The sequence below is a fragment of the Phyllobates terribilis genome, unplaced genomic scaffold (assembly GCF_046119375.1).
Source record: "Phyllobates terribilis strain yellow unplaced genomic scaffold, ASM4611937v1 Scaffold_1__5_contigs__length_1240528914, whole genome shotgun sequence".
Taxonomy (NCBI): domain Eukaryota; kingdom Metazoa; phylum Chordata; class Amphibia; order Anura; family Dendrobatidae; genus Phyllobates; species Phyllobates terribilis.
This window is the reverse complement of record NW_027362761.1, coordinates 98,347,730-98,365,325: the sequence shown is the minus strand read 5'-3', so window position 1 is coordinate 98,365,325 and position 17,596 is coordinate 98,347,730. Positions and strand designations below refer to the sequence as shown.

At 41.7% G+C, this 17,596-nt stretch overlaps 1 protein-coding gene across 1 annotated transcript; it reads left to right on the top strand.

The window, feature by feature from the left end:
• Positions 1 to 10,433: 10,433 nt before the first annotated feature.
• Positions 10,434 to 12,681, top strand: TMEM215 (transmembrane protein 215). Its single transcript, XM_073652083.1, has one exon. It carries the CDS (start codon positions 10,837 to 10,839, stop codon positions 11,512 to 11,514), a length of 678 nt encoding a protein of 225 aa, XP_073508184.1. The 5' UTR covers positions 10,434 to 10,836; the 3' UTR covers positions 11,515 to 12,681.
• The last annotated feature ends 4,915 nt before the right edge of the window (positions 12,682 to 17,596 follow it).

The following is a 17,596-nucleotide window of genomic DNA, read 5'->3' as shown; positions in this document are numbered from 1 at the left end:
AGCCACGCATACCGGGATTGGGGATGAGGGGAGCCACGCATACCGGGATTGTGGATGAGGGGAGCCACGCATACCAGGATTGGGGGGTGAGGGGTGCCACGCATACAGGGATTGGGGATGAGGGGTGCCACGCATACAGGGATTGGGGATGAGGGGTGCCACGCATGCAGAGATTGGGGATGATGGGTGCCACGCATACAGGGATTGGGGATGAGGGGTGCCACGCATACCAGGATTGGGGATGAGGGGTGCCACGCATACCAGGATTGGGGGGTGAGGGGACCACGCATACCAGGGTTGGTGGGTGAGGGAGCCACTCATACCGGGATTGGGGATGAGGGGTGCCACGCATACCAGGATTGGGGATGAGGGGTGCCACGCATACTGGGATTGGGGATGAGGGTTGCCACGCATACCGGGATTGGGGATGAGGGGTGCCACGCATACCGGGATTGGGGATGAGGGGTATCACGCATACCGGGATTGGGGATGAGGGGTGCCACGCATACAGAGATTGGGGATGATGGGTGCCACGCATACAGGGATTGGGGATGAGGGGTGCCACGCATACCAGGATTGGGGGGTGAGGGGACCACGCATACCAGGTTTGGTGGGTGAGGGAGCCACTCATACCTGGATTGGGGATGAGGAGTGTCACGCATACCGGGATTGGGGATGAGGGGTGCCACGCATACTGGGATTGGGGATGAGGGGTGCCACGCATACCGGCATTGGGGATGAGGGGTGCCACGCATACCGGGATTGGGGATGAGGGGTATCACGCATACTGGGATTGGGGATGAGGGGTGCCACGCATACCGGGAATGGGGATGAGGGGAGCCACGCATGCCGGGATTGGGGATGAGGGGAGCCACGCATACCAGGATTGCGGATGAGGGGAGCCACGCATACCGGGATTGGGGATGAGGGGTGCCACGCATACAGGGATTGGAGATGAGGGGTGCCACGCATACAGGGATTGGGGATGAGGGGTGCCACGCATACAGGGATTGGGGATGAGGGGTGCCACGCATACAGGGATTGGGGATGAGGGGTGCCACGCATACCAGGATTGGGGGGTGAGGGGACCACGCATACCAGGGTTGGTGGGTGAGGGAGCCACGCATACCGAGATTGGGGATGAGGGGTGCCACGCATACCGGGATTGGGGATGAGGGGTGCCACGCATACCGGGATTGGGGATGAGGTGTGCCACGCATGCCGGGATTGGGGATGAGGGGTGCCACGCATACTGGGATTGGGGATGAGGGGTGCCACGCACACCGGGATTGGGGATGAGGGGTGCCACGCATACCGGGATTGGGGATGAGGGGTGCCATGCATACCGGGATTCGGATTAGGGGCCATGCATACCAGTATGGGGATGAGGGATGGGGTACCATACATACCAGGATAGGGATGAGGAATGGGGTACCATGCATACCAGGATAGGGATGAGGGGTGCCATGCATACCAGGATGGGGATGAGGGGTGCCACACATACCGGGATTGGGGGTGAGGGGTGCCACGCATACCGGGATTGGGGGTGAGGGGTGCCACGCATACCGGGATTGGGGATGAGGAGTGTCATGCATACCCGGATTGGCGATGAGGGGTGCCATGCATGCCAGAATAGGGATGAGGGGTGCCATGCATACCAGGATAGGATGGTGGCAGCACAAATACCAGGAGGGGGGCAGCACATACCACACATACAAGTATGGGAGACCATATACCAATAAAAATGCTCGCCACCCGGGCATAGAACGGGTTCAATAGCTAGTTATTACTATAATGGGGCCAGAATGAGGGACATTATTACTATGCTGGAGCCAGAATAGTGGATGTAATTGATATATTTTTTAAATAATATGGGACATTATTAATGCATTTAGACCAATTGGGATCATTATTACTATTTTGGGACAGAATATATTACGTTATTATTACACTTTGGCTCCATTGACATTATCACTATATTGCAGCCAGAATGAGGGACGTTATTCTGTACAATGGCTTAAAAAAAGTATTCACCCCTCTTGGCTTCTTACCTATTTTGTTACATTATAGCCTGTGGTTAAATAGTTTTGTAATCCAATTTGTGTGTGATGCATCTGCACTAAATAGTATAAGTTGGTGAAGTGAAGTGAGAAAAATATAGACATAAATTAAATTTATGGAATCAAATAACTAAAAATTAGCATGTGCATATGTATTCATTCCTTTCTCTATGAAGCCCCTAAAAATTTCTGGTGCAAGCAATTACCTTCATAAGTCACATGCTTAGTGAAAGGAAGTCCATCTGTGTGCAATCCAAGTGTCACATGGTGTGTCAGTATATACACACCTTTTCTGAAAGGCCACAGAGGCTGCAACACCATTAAGCAAGAGGCACCACTAACCAAACAACATCATGAAAACGAAGGAGATCTCCAAACAAGTTAGGGACAAAGTTGTTGAGAAGTACAAGTCAGGGTTGGATCATAAAAAAATATCCCAATCTCTGATGATTCCCTGGAGCACCTTCAAAATCGTTATTATCAAATGGAACCACATAGAGCAACATGATACCACAACAAACCTGCCAAGAGAGGGCCGCCCACCAAAGCTCTCAACCCAGGCAAGAAGGACATTAATCAGAGAGGTAGCACAGAGACCAAAGGTAACCCTGAAGGAGATGAGGAGTTACCAAGCAGAGACTGGAGTAGCTGTCTATACAACTATAATAAGATGTACACTCCGTAGAGGTAGCCTTTATGGAAGAGTGGACAGAAAAAAAGACTTTACTTACACAGAAAAATTGTAAGGCTCGTTTTGAGTTTGCAAAAAGACATGTTGGAGATTCCCAAAATGTATGGAGCAAGGTGCTGTGGTCAGATGAGACCAAAATTGAACGTTTTGGCCACCAAGATAAACGCTATGTCTGGCGCCAACCCAACATTGCTCGTCATCCCAAGAATACCATCCCCATAGTGAAACATGGTGGTGGCAGCATCTTCTGTGGAGATGTTTTTTGGCAGAAGGGACAGGGAAAATGGCCCAAGTCAAGGGGAAGATGGATGGTGTGAAATACAGGGATATTCTTGTGCAAAACCTGTTTTAGCCTGTCAGTGATTTGAGACTAGGATGGAGGTTCACATTCCAACACGACAATGACCCAAAGCATACTGCTAAAGCAACACTCGAGTGGTTTAAGGGGAAATGTGTAAATGTTTTGGAGTGGCCTAGTCAAATCCCAGACCTTAATCCAATTGAGAATCTGTGGTCAGACTTGAAGATTGCTGTTAACCAGAGGAAACCTTCTAGCTTGAAGTAGCTGGAGCAGTTTTGCCTTGAGGAATGGTCAAAAATCCCGGTGGCAAGATGTGGAAAGCTCATAGAGACTTATCCCAAGCAACTTGCAGCTGTAATTGCTGCAAAGGAGGCTCTACAAAGTACTGACTTTAGGGGCGTGAATAGGTATGCACACTGAAGTTTTCAGTTATTTTGTCCTATTTGTTGTTTCCTTCACAATAAAATGAAAACCAGATATTCACAGTTGTAAGCATATTTTTTACATGAACTGATGCAAACCCTCAAAAAAAAAACAGTGAAATTCCAGACTGTGAGGTAGCAAAACACAATAAAATGCCAAGGGGAGGAGGGGGGGAGGTGAATACTTTTGCAAGCCACTGTATATGGGTCAATTGGAGGATATTATTCTTGAATTGCTGACAGAATATGGGACATTATTACTATATGGGGGTCATTTGGCGGACATTATTTGTATATTGGGCCAGACTGTGGGACATTATTACTGTATTGGGACAAGAATCTAGGACATTTTTATTATATTGGGCCAGAATAAGGGACATTATAACTATAATGGGGCCAGAATGGGGGAAATTATTACTATTTTGGGGCAAAAATATGGGACATTATTACTAGAAGGGGGCCAATTGGGGGAGATTATTACTATACTGTAGCTCTGGTGTCCCTGCGCCATTCCCATCCTCCTCACCCCCGGCAGGGACGCTGACTCACTCATCACCCCGGTCTTTGGCCCGCACTTCCTTCTACTGCTGTGGTCTCCTGGGGTCTGCGCATGTCTGGCAGATCCCTGGGCACTGCGCTTAGGGCACGCACACACTCCGGGTCACTTAATGAGACAGAGCACACTGTCCTAAAGTGTCCACAGCCAATAGCTGGGAGACACTTATTATTTAAGGCACCTCTACCAGTTGGGAGGTGCCTGAGCAACGTGTTTTGTCTGTTTGTCTGCATGCTTGCTAGATGTCAGGTCTTCTGGTTTTGTATACCTGCCTGTACCTGCCTGTCCCTACCTGTATACGAACCATGCCTGCCAGCACCAGCTGTGTCTTCCTGTATATCAGCTGTGCCTGCCAGCATCTTCCGTGCCTTCCTGTATACCAGCAGTACCTATCCAGTGCCTGCCTGTGCCTGCTGTGCCACCCATTCCTGGCTGTTCCAGCTTCCTACACCTTTGGGGGTCAGCTGCCATGTGTACAAGGTCTGTCCTGGAGTAGCACCTGGCTTCCATCTGGAGCCAAGTCTAACCACAATATCATAGTTAAGTGTTCGCCTAGTCACGCCCCTCCAGGCTCTTCTCTATCCATGGCACTGTGGTTCCACTAACACGTGCGTTACAAATGTCCAACGTTATTACAATATTGGGGCAAGAATGGGGGACATTATTACTGTATGGAGCCACAAAGGGGGAACTTAATGCATAGGGCCACAATGGGGGACATTTACAATGCTCCTCATTGTGGACCCATAGATTAATGAAGTCCTCATCCTTTAGGACATTCCAACTGTATCGAGGCATAAAAAGATGGACGCTATTACTTTTAGGGGGCAGAATTGATGTACTTCACAACAGTATGTGTTCCACTGATATAGTTGAACACAAAGATGGGCATTGCTGCTGTATTTGGGCACGGAATTGTACTATTGTTCAAGGGCCACATTAATACTGCATGGGGGCCATAGAAGAGGACATTTCAAATGGTTTGGCATTATTGTTATACTGATGGGGGAACAAAAGGAAGGTACTCTTACTGTGCAGGGCACTAAGGCGGCACTATTACACTTTTCTTGTTTATCTGGTGCAGTATATAAGTGAGAAGGGTGCTCTAGAAGCTATCAGCAATAGATGTGTCTGTATTTCATTCTGAAGAGACGAGTACTGGCTGAAAGAAGGCATAGTGATCTGTGATGGATGAAGAAAAAAATTGAAAATCTATCTGTAGGCCAACATTTCGGATTTAAAAAAAAATTTTCAAGCTGTTGTTGTAAAGTATTCTAATTTACTGAGATAATGACTTTTGTGTTTTCATTGGCTGTAAGCCATAATCATCAACATTAACAGAAGTAAACACTTGAAATAGATCACTCTGTTTGTGATGACTCTATATAATATATGAGGTTCACTTTTTGTATTGAAGAACTGAAATAAATGAACTTTTTGATGATATTCTAATTTTGTGAGATGCACCTGTATCTGTATATATACAGTGGGTACGGAAAGTATTCAGACCCGGCACAGAGCAGTCACAGAGCGTTCATGCCAGGATTCTGAAGACTCTGCCGACGTCATGTCTACAGAACAAAGGCTTCTTTTCCGCTTCGCTATGTAGACGGTGCAGGACTTCTGAAGTCATTTCTTAAAGTAATGATGGTCACTCGTTTTTCTTTACTTAGCTGCTTTTTTCTTGCCATAATACAAATTCTAACAGTCTATTCAGTAGGACTATCAGCTGTGTATCCACCTGACTTCTGCACAACACAACTGATGGTCCCAACCCCATTTATAAGGCAAGAAATCCCACTTATTAAACTTGACAGGGCACACCTGTGAAGTGAAAACCATTTCCGGTGACTACTTCTTGAAGCTCATCAAGAGAATGCCAAGAGTGTGCAAAGCAGTCATCAAAGCAAAAGGTGGCTACTTTGAAGAACCTAGAATATAAGACATATTTTCAGTTGTTTCACACTTTTTTGTTAAGTATATAATTCCACATGTGTTAATTCATAGTTTTGATGCCTTCAGTGTGAATGTACAATTTTCATAGTCATGAAAATACAGAAAAATCTTTAAATGAGGTGTGTCCAAACTTTTGGTCTGTACTGTATACTAAGAAGTATACTATCTAAAGATCTCCTGTGTATCATGTAACTGGTGATTACTGTATTATCTGTACACTTACACCACTGTGTTATCTGTACAATTACACTATACTCTGTATACTATTTACAGAGCTCCTGTGTATAATATCAATGGTGATCACTGTATTATCTGTACACTTACACCATAGAATATATACAGTGCTTCTGTTACTGGTTATCACTGTATTACCAGTACACTTTCACTGATCATTTATAATATCTACAGAGCTCCAGTGTATAATATCACTGGTGACCACTGTATTATCTGTACACTTACACTATACACTGTATACTATCTACAGATTTCCTGTGTATAATGTCACTGGTGATCACTGTATTACCTGTACACTTACACTATAGACTATATACAGTGCTCCTGTTACTGGTTATCACTGTACACTTACACTATTCACTTATACTATCTACAGAGCTCTTGTGTTTATCTGTCACCATGGCCAATTTTAGTGTTAGTACTGTGTTTTTTTTAAAGGGTATATCCAGGACTTTAGTGAAAAACGAAAAATGTGTCTAAGCACTAACAGGTAGGTAGTTGCTACTTACCTGCCTGTTGTGCATGGCGCCGTTCTTCCCCGGCATACAGTGGTCACAAACCGTTGCTGCCTGCATTCAGCTGCATCTGTGATGTGACAGGTGTGTGACTTCTGACGTCATTCTGATTGACCGCTGGCTCCCCCAGTTAGGCAGCGGAGATCCGGCTGTCAATCAGAATGACGTCAGAAGTCCTGCACCGTCTACATAGCGAAGCGGAAAAGAAGCCTTCGTTCTGTAGACATGACGTCGGCAGAGTCTTCAGAATCCTGGCAGGAACGCTCTGTGACTGCTTTGTGCCGGGGAAGAACGCCGCCGGGCACAACAGGCTGGTAAGTTGCAATTACTTGCCTGTTAGTGCTTAGCCACATTTTTTGTTTTTAATAAAGTTCCAGATAATCCCCTTTAAAGATCAGTATGGTAGTACTATTTGGATATTATGTTAGTATCTAAAGCATCCAAGTATCAGTTAATATGTGGTCTGGTCATGAGGTAGCGATATTTGCCCCCTGTATGTGGCATTATTCAGTCACTGTGGTGACAATATAGAGTATAGTCTGGTTATAGTGTGGAGATATTTATCCCTTTTATGTGGTATTATTGGTATATTCGTTTTGGCATAGTGGACTTTGTTCAATATAGCAATAATATTTGTTTTTGGTAACTGTAAATGACTGTATTATTTAGAAATATTACTTAGCAAATGATCTTATTCATGCATTTTCTGTATATATTTTTCAGTATTTTTTTCCTTAGGAGCGACTATGTTTTTATAATATCTAGCAAAGCTAAAGACAGCCACATTTCTGATCTACATGAGATATTAACCTGTAAACATCACCGACTACCATTATCTAGTGGTCAGCGATGCAGACAGCCAGATCGGAGAAGGCACAGCTCTGTTCACTGTGTAGTGCCATTCTTGGATACTGCAATTTAGCTCCTATTCACTTCAGCATGATTGGTCGGGCTGCTTGGTGTAGGACCCCCACCTATCTGATGTTGATGACCTATCCTAAAGATATGTCATTAACGTCTTAGTATTAGACAGCCCTTTTAGGAAAATACAAAGTTCCTTTAGCTGCTGTATATACATGTGCTTTGCCTGCAGCCTCAAGCCTTTACATGGTCATGGAATGACATGGCGGCTTCTGATAATTCATAGTAGTTTATGTTGTGGTATAGTACAAGCCCAATTCCAAAAAAAGTTTGGATGCTATGTACAATTTAAAGAAAACAAGCATTCAATTACTTGGAAATCTCCTATAGCCGTATTCTATACACAACAGAACATTGAACACATATCAAAAGTTAAAAGTTAGCCATTTTTCTATTTAATTTGAAAAAATTAGTTAATTTACAAATTGATGGCAAAAAATCCAATATTAATTGGCCTTATCACTTTTGCACATGGATTTCTCTGCAATCTCTGAATCTTTTGATAATATTATGTACTGTAGATGGTGGGATATTGAAAGTAATTGCAATTTTACGTTGAAGAACATTTTTCTGAAATCGTTCCACAATTAATAGATGCCGTTGTTCACAGATTGGTGAACCTCTGACCATCTTTGTTTCTGAGAGACTCTGCCTCTCTAACGTGTTATTTTTATATACAGTCGTATGTCTTAGTTGAAAATTGACCATCCAGCTGTTTTTCCTGTTTTTCATTAGTACCACTTACATTTCCAGCCTTTAGTTATTCTCACTCCATCTTTTTGAGATGTGTTGCTGCCATCAATTTCTAAATGAGTTAATATTTTCCAATGACTAGAAAAATGTCTAACTTTCAGTTTATGATCTGTGTTCTCTGTTCTGTTGTGAATAAAATATGGCTACAGCATAAGAGATTTCCAAATCATTGCATTTTTGTTTTCTTTACACTGTACACTGCGTCCCAACTATATTTGTATTGAATTTGTAAATTAGTATACTACAACCCCTGGCAAAAATTATGGAATCACCGGGCTCTGAGGATGTTCATTCAGTTGTTTAATGTTGTTGAAAAAAAGCAGATCACAGACATGGCACAAAACTAAAGTCATTTCAAATGGCAACTTTAGGGCTTTAAGAAACACTAAAAGAAATCAAGATAAAAAATGTGGTACTCAGTAAGGGTAATTTTTTTCAGACCAAGCAGAGGAAAAAATTATGGAATCACTCAATTCTGAGGATTGTTTTTTACTTTACTTGTATATTAGGTAGTAGTGATGTATTTATGAATTTATGTAAATGGTTACAGTGTATGCCCCCCTTTGAACTGCTTTATATGGTCTCACATGTACTATCAATCTACATAGAAAATGAAATATTTTGTACTGATATTGCAGCATACATTGATAAACTGGATCTGTCCGTTTAACAGCATGAATCAATGATGGTCAGATGTCATAGGAGAGTAACTAACTAGAACAGGATCAGCGCAGCATTTAAGCAGTCCAGCGTCAAATAACGGCAAATGTACCATCTGCATTATTTTATAAGGAAAATAGCACAATAGACTGAGCTGTCTACTTCGACATACAACTAAAATTCATTATGTGGCATAAAATGGGCGACACGATGTAAGAAAGGAAATATGTGTGGACAGATGTGATGATGATGCAGTCTACCCCTGAAGAAACCCAAAATGTGTAATCTGCATCAGTTGATGCCTACAGGGCACTGTGCAAGTACAAAGCCTGTTAATATGGCATGTGATGTAAATCTGTTGTGAGAGTAATATTTAACAATAACAGGCTTTCTAAAATGTCCATTAAACCTGAAATATCAGCTAAGTTGTTACTTTAAGTAGTGAATTGCTAAAGCCTTGCTATGGATCGTTACAGGTATGCCTATTTTGCAAACTCATTTTGTCATTGCTGACAGACGAAGTAGTCACAAAGAGGGTATGCCCACCTTTGCAACCATTTTTTGCTCCATTACCTCTAAAATAAAAAAACGAAGCACATTTGCAAATCATCTTAATTACAGATCCTCTACTGCTTGGGGCCAAATATCTTATGCAAACCTATGCGTCTCTCTAAAAACTGCAAACCTGGGTGTGGTTTGATCCTTTCGTCCTATGGTACTTTCTGTCATCTGCTGTTTGCAGATTAGTAATTTATTACATGGGGAGCAAAGAATCATGGAAACACATGGTTCTGTTCTGCTAGCAGGTGGCGGATGGAGAGAGGGAAATTCTATGCCCTAAATATTGGGCGAATCAGAGTTTAAGACTGACTTTTGCCAAATTTAGGAGAATAATAGCAAAATAAATTCTATAATTGTACTCTATGGCAAATCTGGTAAAGCATTTTCCATATCTCTTCTATTGGACATCATGATTGGTGATTTCTTTAACAAAGATGCATCCCTGTTCTCAGCATCATTTACATTTCTATGCATACAAATATGGATATTGAATTTCCCTTGTCAGTTCATCCAAGGTCATTCACTTTTCTGTTAAATTATCTTTTTATGGGTCTTTGCAGCAGTCAAATAGTTAATAAACGGAGGCAGCACAAAATATTCTACAGTCATATGTATCATATATATCGGATGTGTTGAATTCTTTAAGTTAAGGGTGAAATATTGGCTGCTTATATGGAATTGCTGATTTGTATTCTTCAATCTTAAAGCAAGGAGTTCCTGAGTGCTGGATCTTTCTAACATTTAAAGTCCACTCCTCTGCTTTTCCTCACCTCCCCTCCCTCTTCTCACATACTCTTGCATTAAGAGATGAGTGTCTCAGTTTCCATTCAAGCACTTTGAACACATGCAGGATCTCACTGTTCTGGCATCCGAAACACAGCATCCAGCTCCCAGAGGACTTTCCTGTAAGGATCGCATCTGCTTCAGAAGCAATGTCTTCACAAGTGAATAACCTGTCTCGTTCAAGAGTTATTGTAATATTCTCAGGATTTTATTAAACTAAGAATACAAGCAAGATCAGGAGATCCAGGCTGGAGTCATCTCTGGAGTTCTTAAGGAATCAGTTTGTCTTGTGACCAATAAGAGGGTGAATTTTCTTTTATTAATGTTTTGGAAGAATACAGTGGTCTGGAGGTGTCTAACCTGAAGGAACTCAAGCTGCTGATGTACTGATGGTCAGAAAGTACAGTCTAATGGTGTAGAGAGATGAGACCGGATGATATCAACCCTCGCACAGGACTGGTGGTAGCCTTGGTGAGCATATTCCTTGTATTTGGCTTCATGTTTACAGTTTCGGGATTCAAAGGGGAGACTTTGGGATCCATCCCACTCATCGCTATAGGGCCAGCTATTTTTCTTCCTGGTGTGGCAGCTATTACCTTGACCAGGAGAACTGATGGCTGTACTAAATGGCCCTATAAGTACTGTACTTGCTGCTGCAAAAAGGGGAAAGATAAAGAAAACGTGGAGCTTCTGAAGACCCCATCAGACAAGGAGTCTGGAAAAGGGAGCTCTAATGAGCTGGATAAAAAGGCAGAAAAAAAGGAAAAGGAGGAAGGATCTGAACCAAGCAAAATCATCACAATAGGGGATTCAAGGACGCCTAACACAAAGGTGGATGGAGATGAGGTGCTGAGGTATCTGGACAAGTGCTACTCCACAAACACATTACCTGGAGTGGAAAACCACAACACTTGTTCTGTATTTGATAAAAAGTACACCCAAGACAGAATTATCTACACTGCCACAGAGGAGAAAGTTACTCTAGACCCTAGAGATAGTGATGCAGGAGCCCATCCGAAAGGGGGGGACAATCCCTATAACAGGTATTGCTGTTATGTAAAGACCACAGAAGTGACCTGGGACCAAGAGACAATTGTCTAAAGCCCAAATGCACATAAACATTTATATTGTACTAGAATGTTTTTGCACCGCATGACAGATCCAGGCTCTGCTCTTTATTACAGTCCAGACACTTATACTCGACAGCTTCCTGCTAAGTGGTTGCTGCAGACCAGCATGTCTAAGATCATGGGTCACCTGTTTCCTTTGTGATCATTCTGGCCAATTGTTTGACCTCTGAACACAGTGCCTTGATGTGGAGCTGGACAAGTGTGATCAGCTACAAGACAATGAGCAGGGAGAACAGCTCAGGCAAACTGCGGTGTACACAGTTGACCCTCTTAGTGCACTAAATGCCATTGTCTGTAGCTTTCTAATAAGTTGCTGTAACAACATTTTCTTTTTATAAATCATGTATGACCCAAAACATTAGGTTACACTTGGCAAAACAGGTACCCATATACGTTCCTGGTAACCGAATATGTCCCAGCTTAGCACTGCAATTATCTAACATTACATAAGTGCTGAGATCTAGAAGGGTTTGAACAATGGGATGCTAGTATCTGGTTACAGAGTGATAGGAGGGCTATTATTTAGACAGAGTTTTTAATATGTTGCGTAAAATTATGTATTCATTTCTAAACTGCATATCTTTTTAATATTCATTTTATTAATATTTATAATAGTGTTGCTAAGTCAACCACAGTTTTAATACCCATATAATGAATCAAATAAACATTTGAAACAATGTCTATTGTAATATTCTATCTTGATTTCTAATTTATATAGGGCACTAACTAAGCGCCCTAATAGTTTCCAATTGCTATAGTGTATTAATAAGCTATAAATCATATACTACTACAATATAGTATACTTTATAAGCCTTACATGATAAATCAATTATTATTACACTTATTGCATTTTAACGTATTATACTATTGGATTGTATATAATTTTTGCAACATATTAAAACTGTTCCTTCTGCTATTTTGCATTAACAGGCTGGAGCTAGGTGATATTTGGACCTTTCATTTTTTTCCTTCCTAAGAATCTATTTGCATCCTCTAGAATAATTATTGACTATGTATTTGAAACTGTTGTTTGTAAAGTATAGGCTACCTAATGAACAGTAAAATATATTGCTTGCATATAAGCTGTGGAATTGTTTGCATTGTTTTATTTCCGGTTTGATACATTTTTAATAAATCAGGGCTTTGATGGGCTATACATTCCTGTAACTATTTGCTGGCTTTTGTATGAAGTACTTAATATAGAACATGGTTTAATCTTACACATTTATAATAGCTTTTGTATGAGTTTTCAATATGCTGGCTTCACCTCATCAATTCTTGAAGGTCTTGCCAAATAAATTGTTTCTTAGACCTCTGGCTATGAAAAGATTAATGTCAAAAAGTTGACTAAGCTTTCAAAACAGTGAAAGGGGAAAGTTCAGCTCTGCCCATCTCACTTGGGGAAAGAGAACAGAGCTAAAAATCAGTGACCTTCAAGAGTAATGTGAATAGGGATTTGTACCTTATATTACAGGGAACTGAATGGTCAATTGATTATCAAAAAAATATATCAGACACATTGACCATTCTAAAGCTGGAAATACAAATTATACAGTAGACTTGTTAGTGGGTCCTGCTAATATTTCATAGGATCCACTAAATTTATTTACAGGCAGCCTGCTTGTGAGCTGAGATATATTGCCTGGAGAATTAAATCTCAACCTGTCTGATCCTTTGTTCAGATTAGGGAATCTTACAGTCCTACCCAAAACTAAGAAGTATGGAAACTCACCTGTCTGTACTAGCGCATTCCAGATAATTGGAGCAGCTCAGGTGAAGTCTTAGATACAGGAGTTAAAGGTTCTGATTATGGAGAATAATAATCTTATATTATTGGCAGAACAGAGAGCAAAGGTAGGGTGGTAGTCTGATATGAGGGAGGGAATATAGGATTGCAGCACTATGAAAAGCTTGTGAGTGAGACTGATAAGCTAAAAATGTATTTTGTAATGGCTAGGCAACCAGTGCAATGACTGGCACAGGATAGAGGAATCAGTGTAGGAGATGGGCAAAAAGATTAGTCTGGCTGCTGCATTCAGTATATATTGCAGAGGGAAAAGTTTAGAGAGCAGAAGAGCAATTAGTAATTAATTAAAGTAATTAAGCATCAGTAAGAGTTGTGGTCGTTTTTATAGTAAGAAAAGAGAAGATTCTGGAGTTGAATTTGAGGTACAGGTGGCAAGGGTGTGCAAGTGATTCAGCATAAAAAGAGAGGCTCAAATTGAGTCTCCATACTCTAGAAACAGAAGAATGAAATGCCTGTATAAGGGGAATTGCACAGGTTGACCAATTAAAAATGGGAAAAGTGGTTTCCCCACTCAAAGAGAATCTGTCACAGGGTTTTTTTCTACCTCATCCGAGAGCAGCATGATGTAGGGGCAGTGACCCTAATTCCAGAGATGTGTCACTTACTTGTCTGCTTGCAGCAGTTTTGAATAAATCCCTGTTTTATCTGCTGCATATCTACTAATTCTCTTAATCCTGAGCTTTGTATAATCCTGCCCACTCCACTGCTTGGCAGCTTTCTGTGTACATAGGCAGAATGCTGATTTCTGAATAATCTTGCCGCCATTACTGCAAAAACAGACAGATGCATGAATAGGCAGAAAACTGCCAATTAGTGGTGGGTGTGGGGTTATACAGAGCTCATGAATATTCAGGACTAGATGGCAGCAGATTTACTAGTCCACTAGTGATAATCTGCTATCTGTTGGTAAAACTACAGCAAGCAGCTGTAAGTAAGTAAGTGACACATCGCTGGAATCCGGGTCTCTGCACCTACATCAAGTTATTCATTCATTTAAGGTGACAGATTCCCTTTAAGAATGGCGGAAAGAATACAGATGCACCCAGGAGCCAGTTCAGGAGCAACAGTAGCATTGTACTTGCCACACTTTATCCACCTTCACTTATTGGATTGAGCCTTTTTGATCCCCTCGGTAGTGGCAATTCTTGCCCTTTCTGTGCAACGGTGATATTCTCATTCAGGTGGGTTTGGCTCCCTCACCTTAAGACAAACTACACTGGAGCTTTCATCTGTGCTCCACTATGGCCCTTTCTATAGCCCTGGAGTAGGATACCACATATGACAAGGGTTATTCACCCTCACTACTAGCTGGCTATGGCACCTGACCCTTCTGCTGGGCTCCAAAGTTCTTCTCTTTCTGCCCGACTGTCTTTCTGTGAGGCTCAGACCTCTACTCACTGGAAACAGCAGCTTTCTATGCTGTATGTCATGTTTCCAGAAGAATGGACATGAATTCACTCACTTGAATCATTCATTCATTCATTCATTCATTCAATTATTATACGATATATCATACACTTGTTGCAGCTTCACACCTCATACAAGTATGTGCAATAATAAGCATTCAAATATTTTCTAGAGTGCATACCTTACTGAAATAGGCAGAATACAATAGTGCTTGGCTGGTGGTATGTAGCGAGATTTGCTTTCAACCCAACCTTTTCAATAGCTCCACTGAAAATCCATCAATATCGCATGAGCCTTTGCTTGATTCGAATAAGATACTACAGGTGCCTGTTGTAACACATTACATAAAAACCTCTCTTCAAACTGGGCAGCGAATTCATAACTCTTTTTTTGGCTTTACACACATTCCTGTATTTCTTCCTCTTGCATCTCGCCCAATTCCGCCTATTTTAGGTTTAGTATAATAACAGCTGCTCCAGAAGTACCAATGACCAAACCTTATACTAGCAACTTGTTGTCTGAGGGCTGGGCTTCACAACAATTTTTTGTTTTGCCTAATTTCAGTCTTAAAGTTTTTGGCTTCATGAAGTAATCTCTAAGACAAAAGTGAAGCTATACCGAGTACAAAACTTTTACCTTGGAGTTGAGTGGAGCACGTGACGTCAGGCAAAAGTTGCCCAAAAGTCCCAAACTCATATGAAACAAAACTATGGCACGCACCACAAGGAACATTACAGTCTTTGCACCTAAGTCCTAAATCAATGATGATGCTAAAGGGTGTCTTTTCAAAGACATGCCCTTTTGGAATCAATTTTAAATATAATATGTAAACCGACTACTGACTCTTCAAAATCTGACACTTACCAGCAAGCAGTGGGAAGAAGGCTGCCAAAGTTCCTCATGTCTGAAGTTCAGAAAGCTTTAGAAAGCTCTTCTACATACATGAACCTTAAAGGGCTTCGGGGTTTGAATTATGTGAACTGGTACAGTGGGATAGTGGCATATAAAATGGCTACTAACTCTTCAAAATTAGATAGTTATCAGATAGCAGTGGGAAGAAGGCTGCCAAAGTTCCTCATGTCTGAAGTTCAGAAAGCTTTAGAAAGCTCTTCTACATACATGAACCTTAAAGGGCTTCGGGGCTTGAATTATGTGAACTGGTACAGTGGGATAGTGGCATATAGCAATTCAGGCTACAGTTGTTAGGGCCTTATAGTAGGGTGTACCTGGCCAGTAATTCTCCTTCCAGAGTTTTACTGTTCGTTTTCAAGAGGTCTATTAATATTAACATGGAGATGTGGTCAAGTGTCAATCTGCTAATAATTAACGTTTTTTTCAGTTTCTGAAACACCCCTCCCCAAACTATAGTTAGTCAAAAACAAACAAACTGTACTTTACACGCCCTTCCTGGGTACAGCACTAAATCTGTGCCACTGCTCCTGATTATCTGTTATTATCTGCAGCGCTGATGTCTCATCAACACTACTGCAGCCAATCAGTTCTGAGCAGCTCATGCCATCAACTCGGGCAGAGCCGTTGACATGATATCAAAGCTGCAGACAATAACAGATACTAGGGGCAGTAGTGGAAACTCAGCGCTGGACCGAGGGTGGTGTGAGTAAAGCACAGTTATTTTTTTGCAAGCTGGGGAATAGGGATTATCTTGAACTGTAACATTCCTTCATTATGCCATAGAATAGAAAGAAGATGCCAACTGATGTTTCATTTAGATGAGTAGATAATCGTGAACGAGTGTTCAGAGGAATGCTCGTTCCTGAATATCTGCTTGTATAAACTTGCATGTTATCATCTGATGAGCGAGCCAAATGCTCGGGTAAGTAGAAACTTTATGCCAACAATGTCCATATAAACAGTGCTGTTGTGCTGTTGATAATATGACATTGTATGGGGACAGAACGACAGTATTGGCAATTGTTCTGTCCTATAACTATGCATCGGCACGTGAGTGGCAATGGACTTGAATATAGTCCAGGGGTGCACACCATTTTTTGGTCCAAGGGCCATATTGCCATACTGAACCAACCCCAAGAGCCACAAAACATTTAAAGGGGTAATTACATGACTATATCACCAGAACAACCGTTAGTATATTAATACATCCCCAGAACCAAGTTTTCAGTATTTCAGAAGGATTTTGAGAGTTTCTGCTAAAAAAAAAGTCAGTGTGAACACACGCTAACTTAAACTGAGTTTTTGGAGCAGAAACTCGCCAAATCCTCCTCATAATACAGAAACCACAGTACTGATGAGACGCAAGCAGTATAACATATTTACATCCAGGTACCTTACAGGTGACATCTGTTCTGATTGAAGTCGTTCTTCTTATCTTCTCCATTTTGTCCAGATGCCATTATGAGATTTCATACTCAAAGCTCGTCTCTGCAGACTTCCCTCTTCAGCAGCACTTCCCAACACGGTGCTTTTAAAAGTAAAAGTATCATTATACTGCCCTATAAATATAAATATCTCCTATGCTGTGGCCCTGAATAAATAATTGTCCCTCATTGTGCTCTATGCACAAAATATCCTCCCCTTACTGCCCCTCTCTATAATATCCCCCACATTGCCCCTCTCTATAATATACCCCCCATACTGCACCTCTCCATAATTTCCATCCTCATAGTCCTTCTCTATAATATACCTCCACACTGCCCCTCTCCATAATATTCCCCTTTCACATTCCCTCTCCATAATAAACCCCATACTTCCCCTCTCCATAATAAACTGCCCACACTGCCCCTCTCCATGATATATCCCCACACTGCCCCTCTCCATAATAAACTGCCCGCACTGCCCCTCTCCATGATATATCCCCACA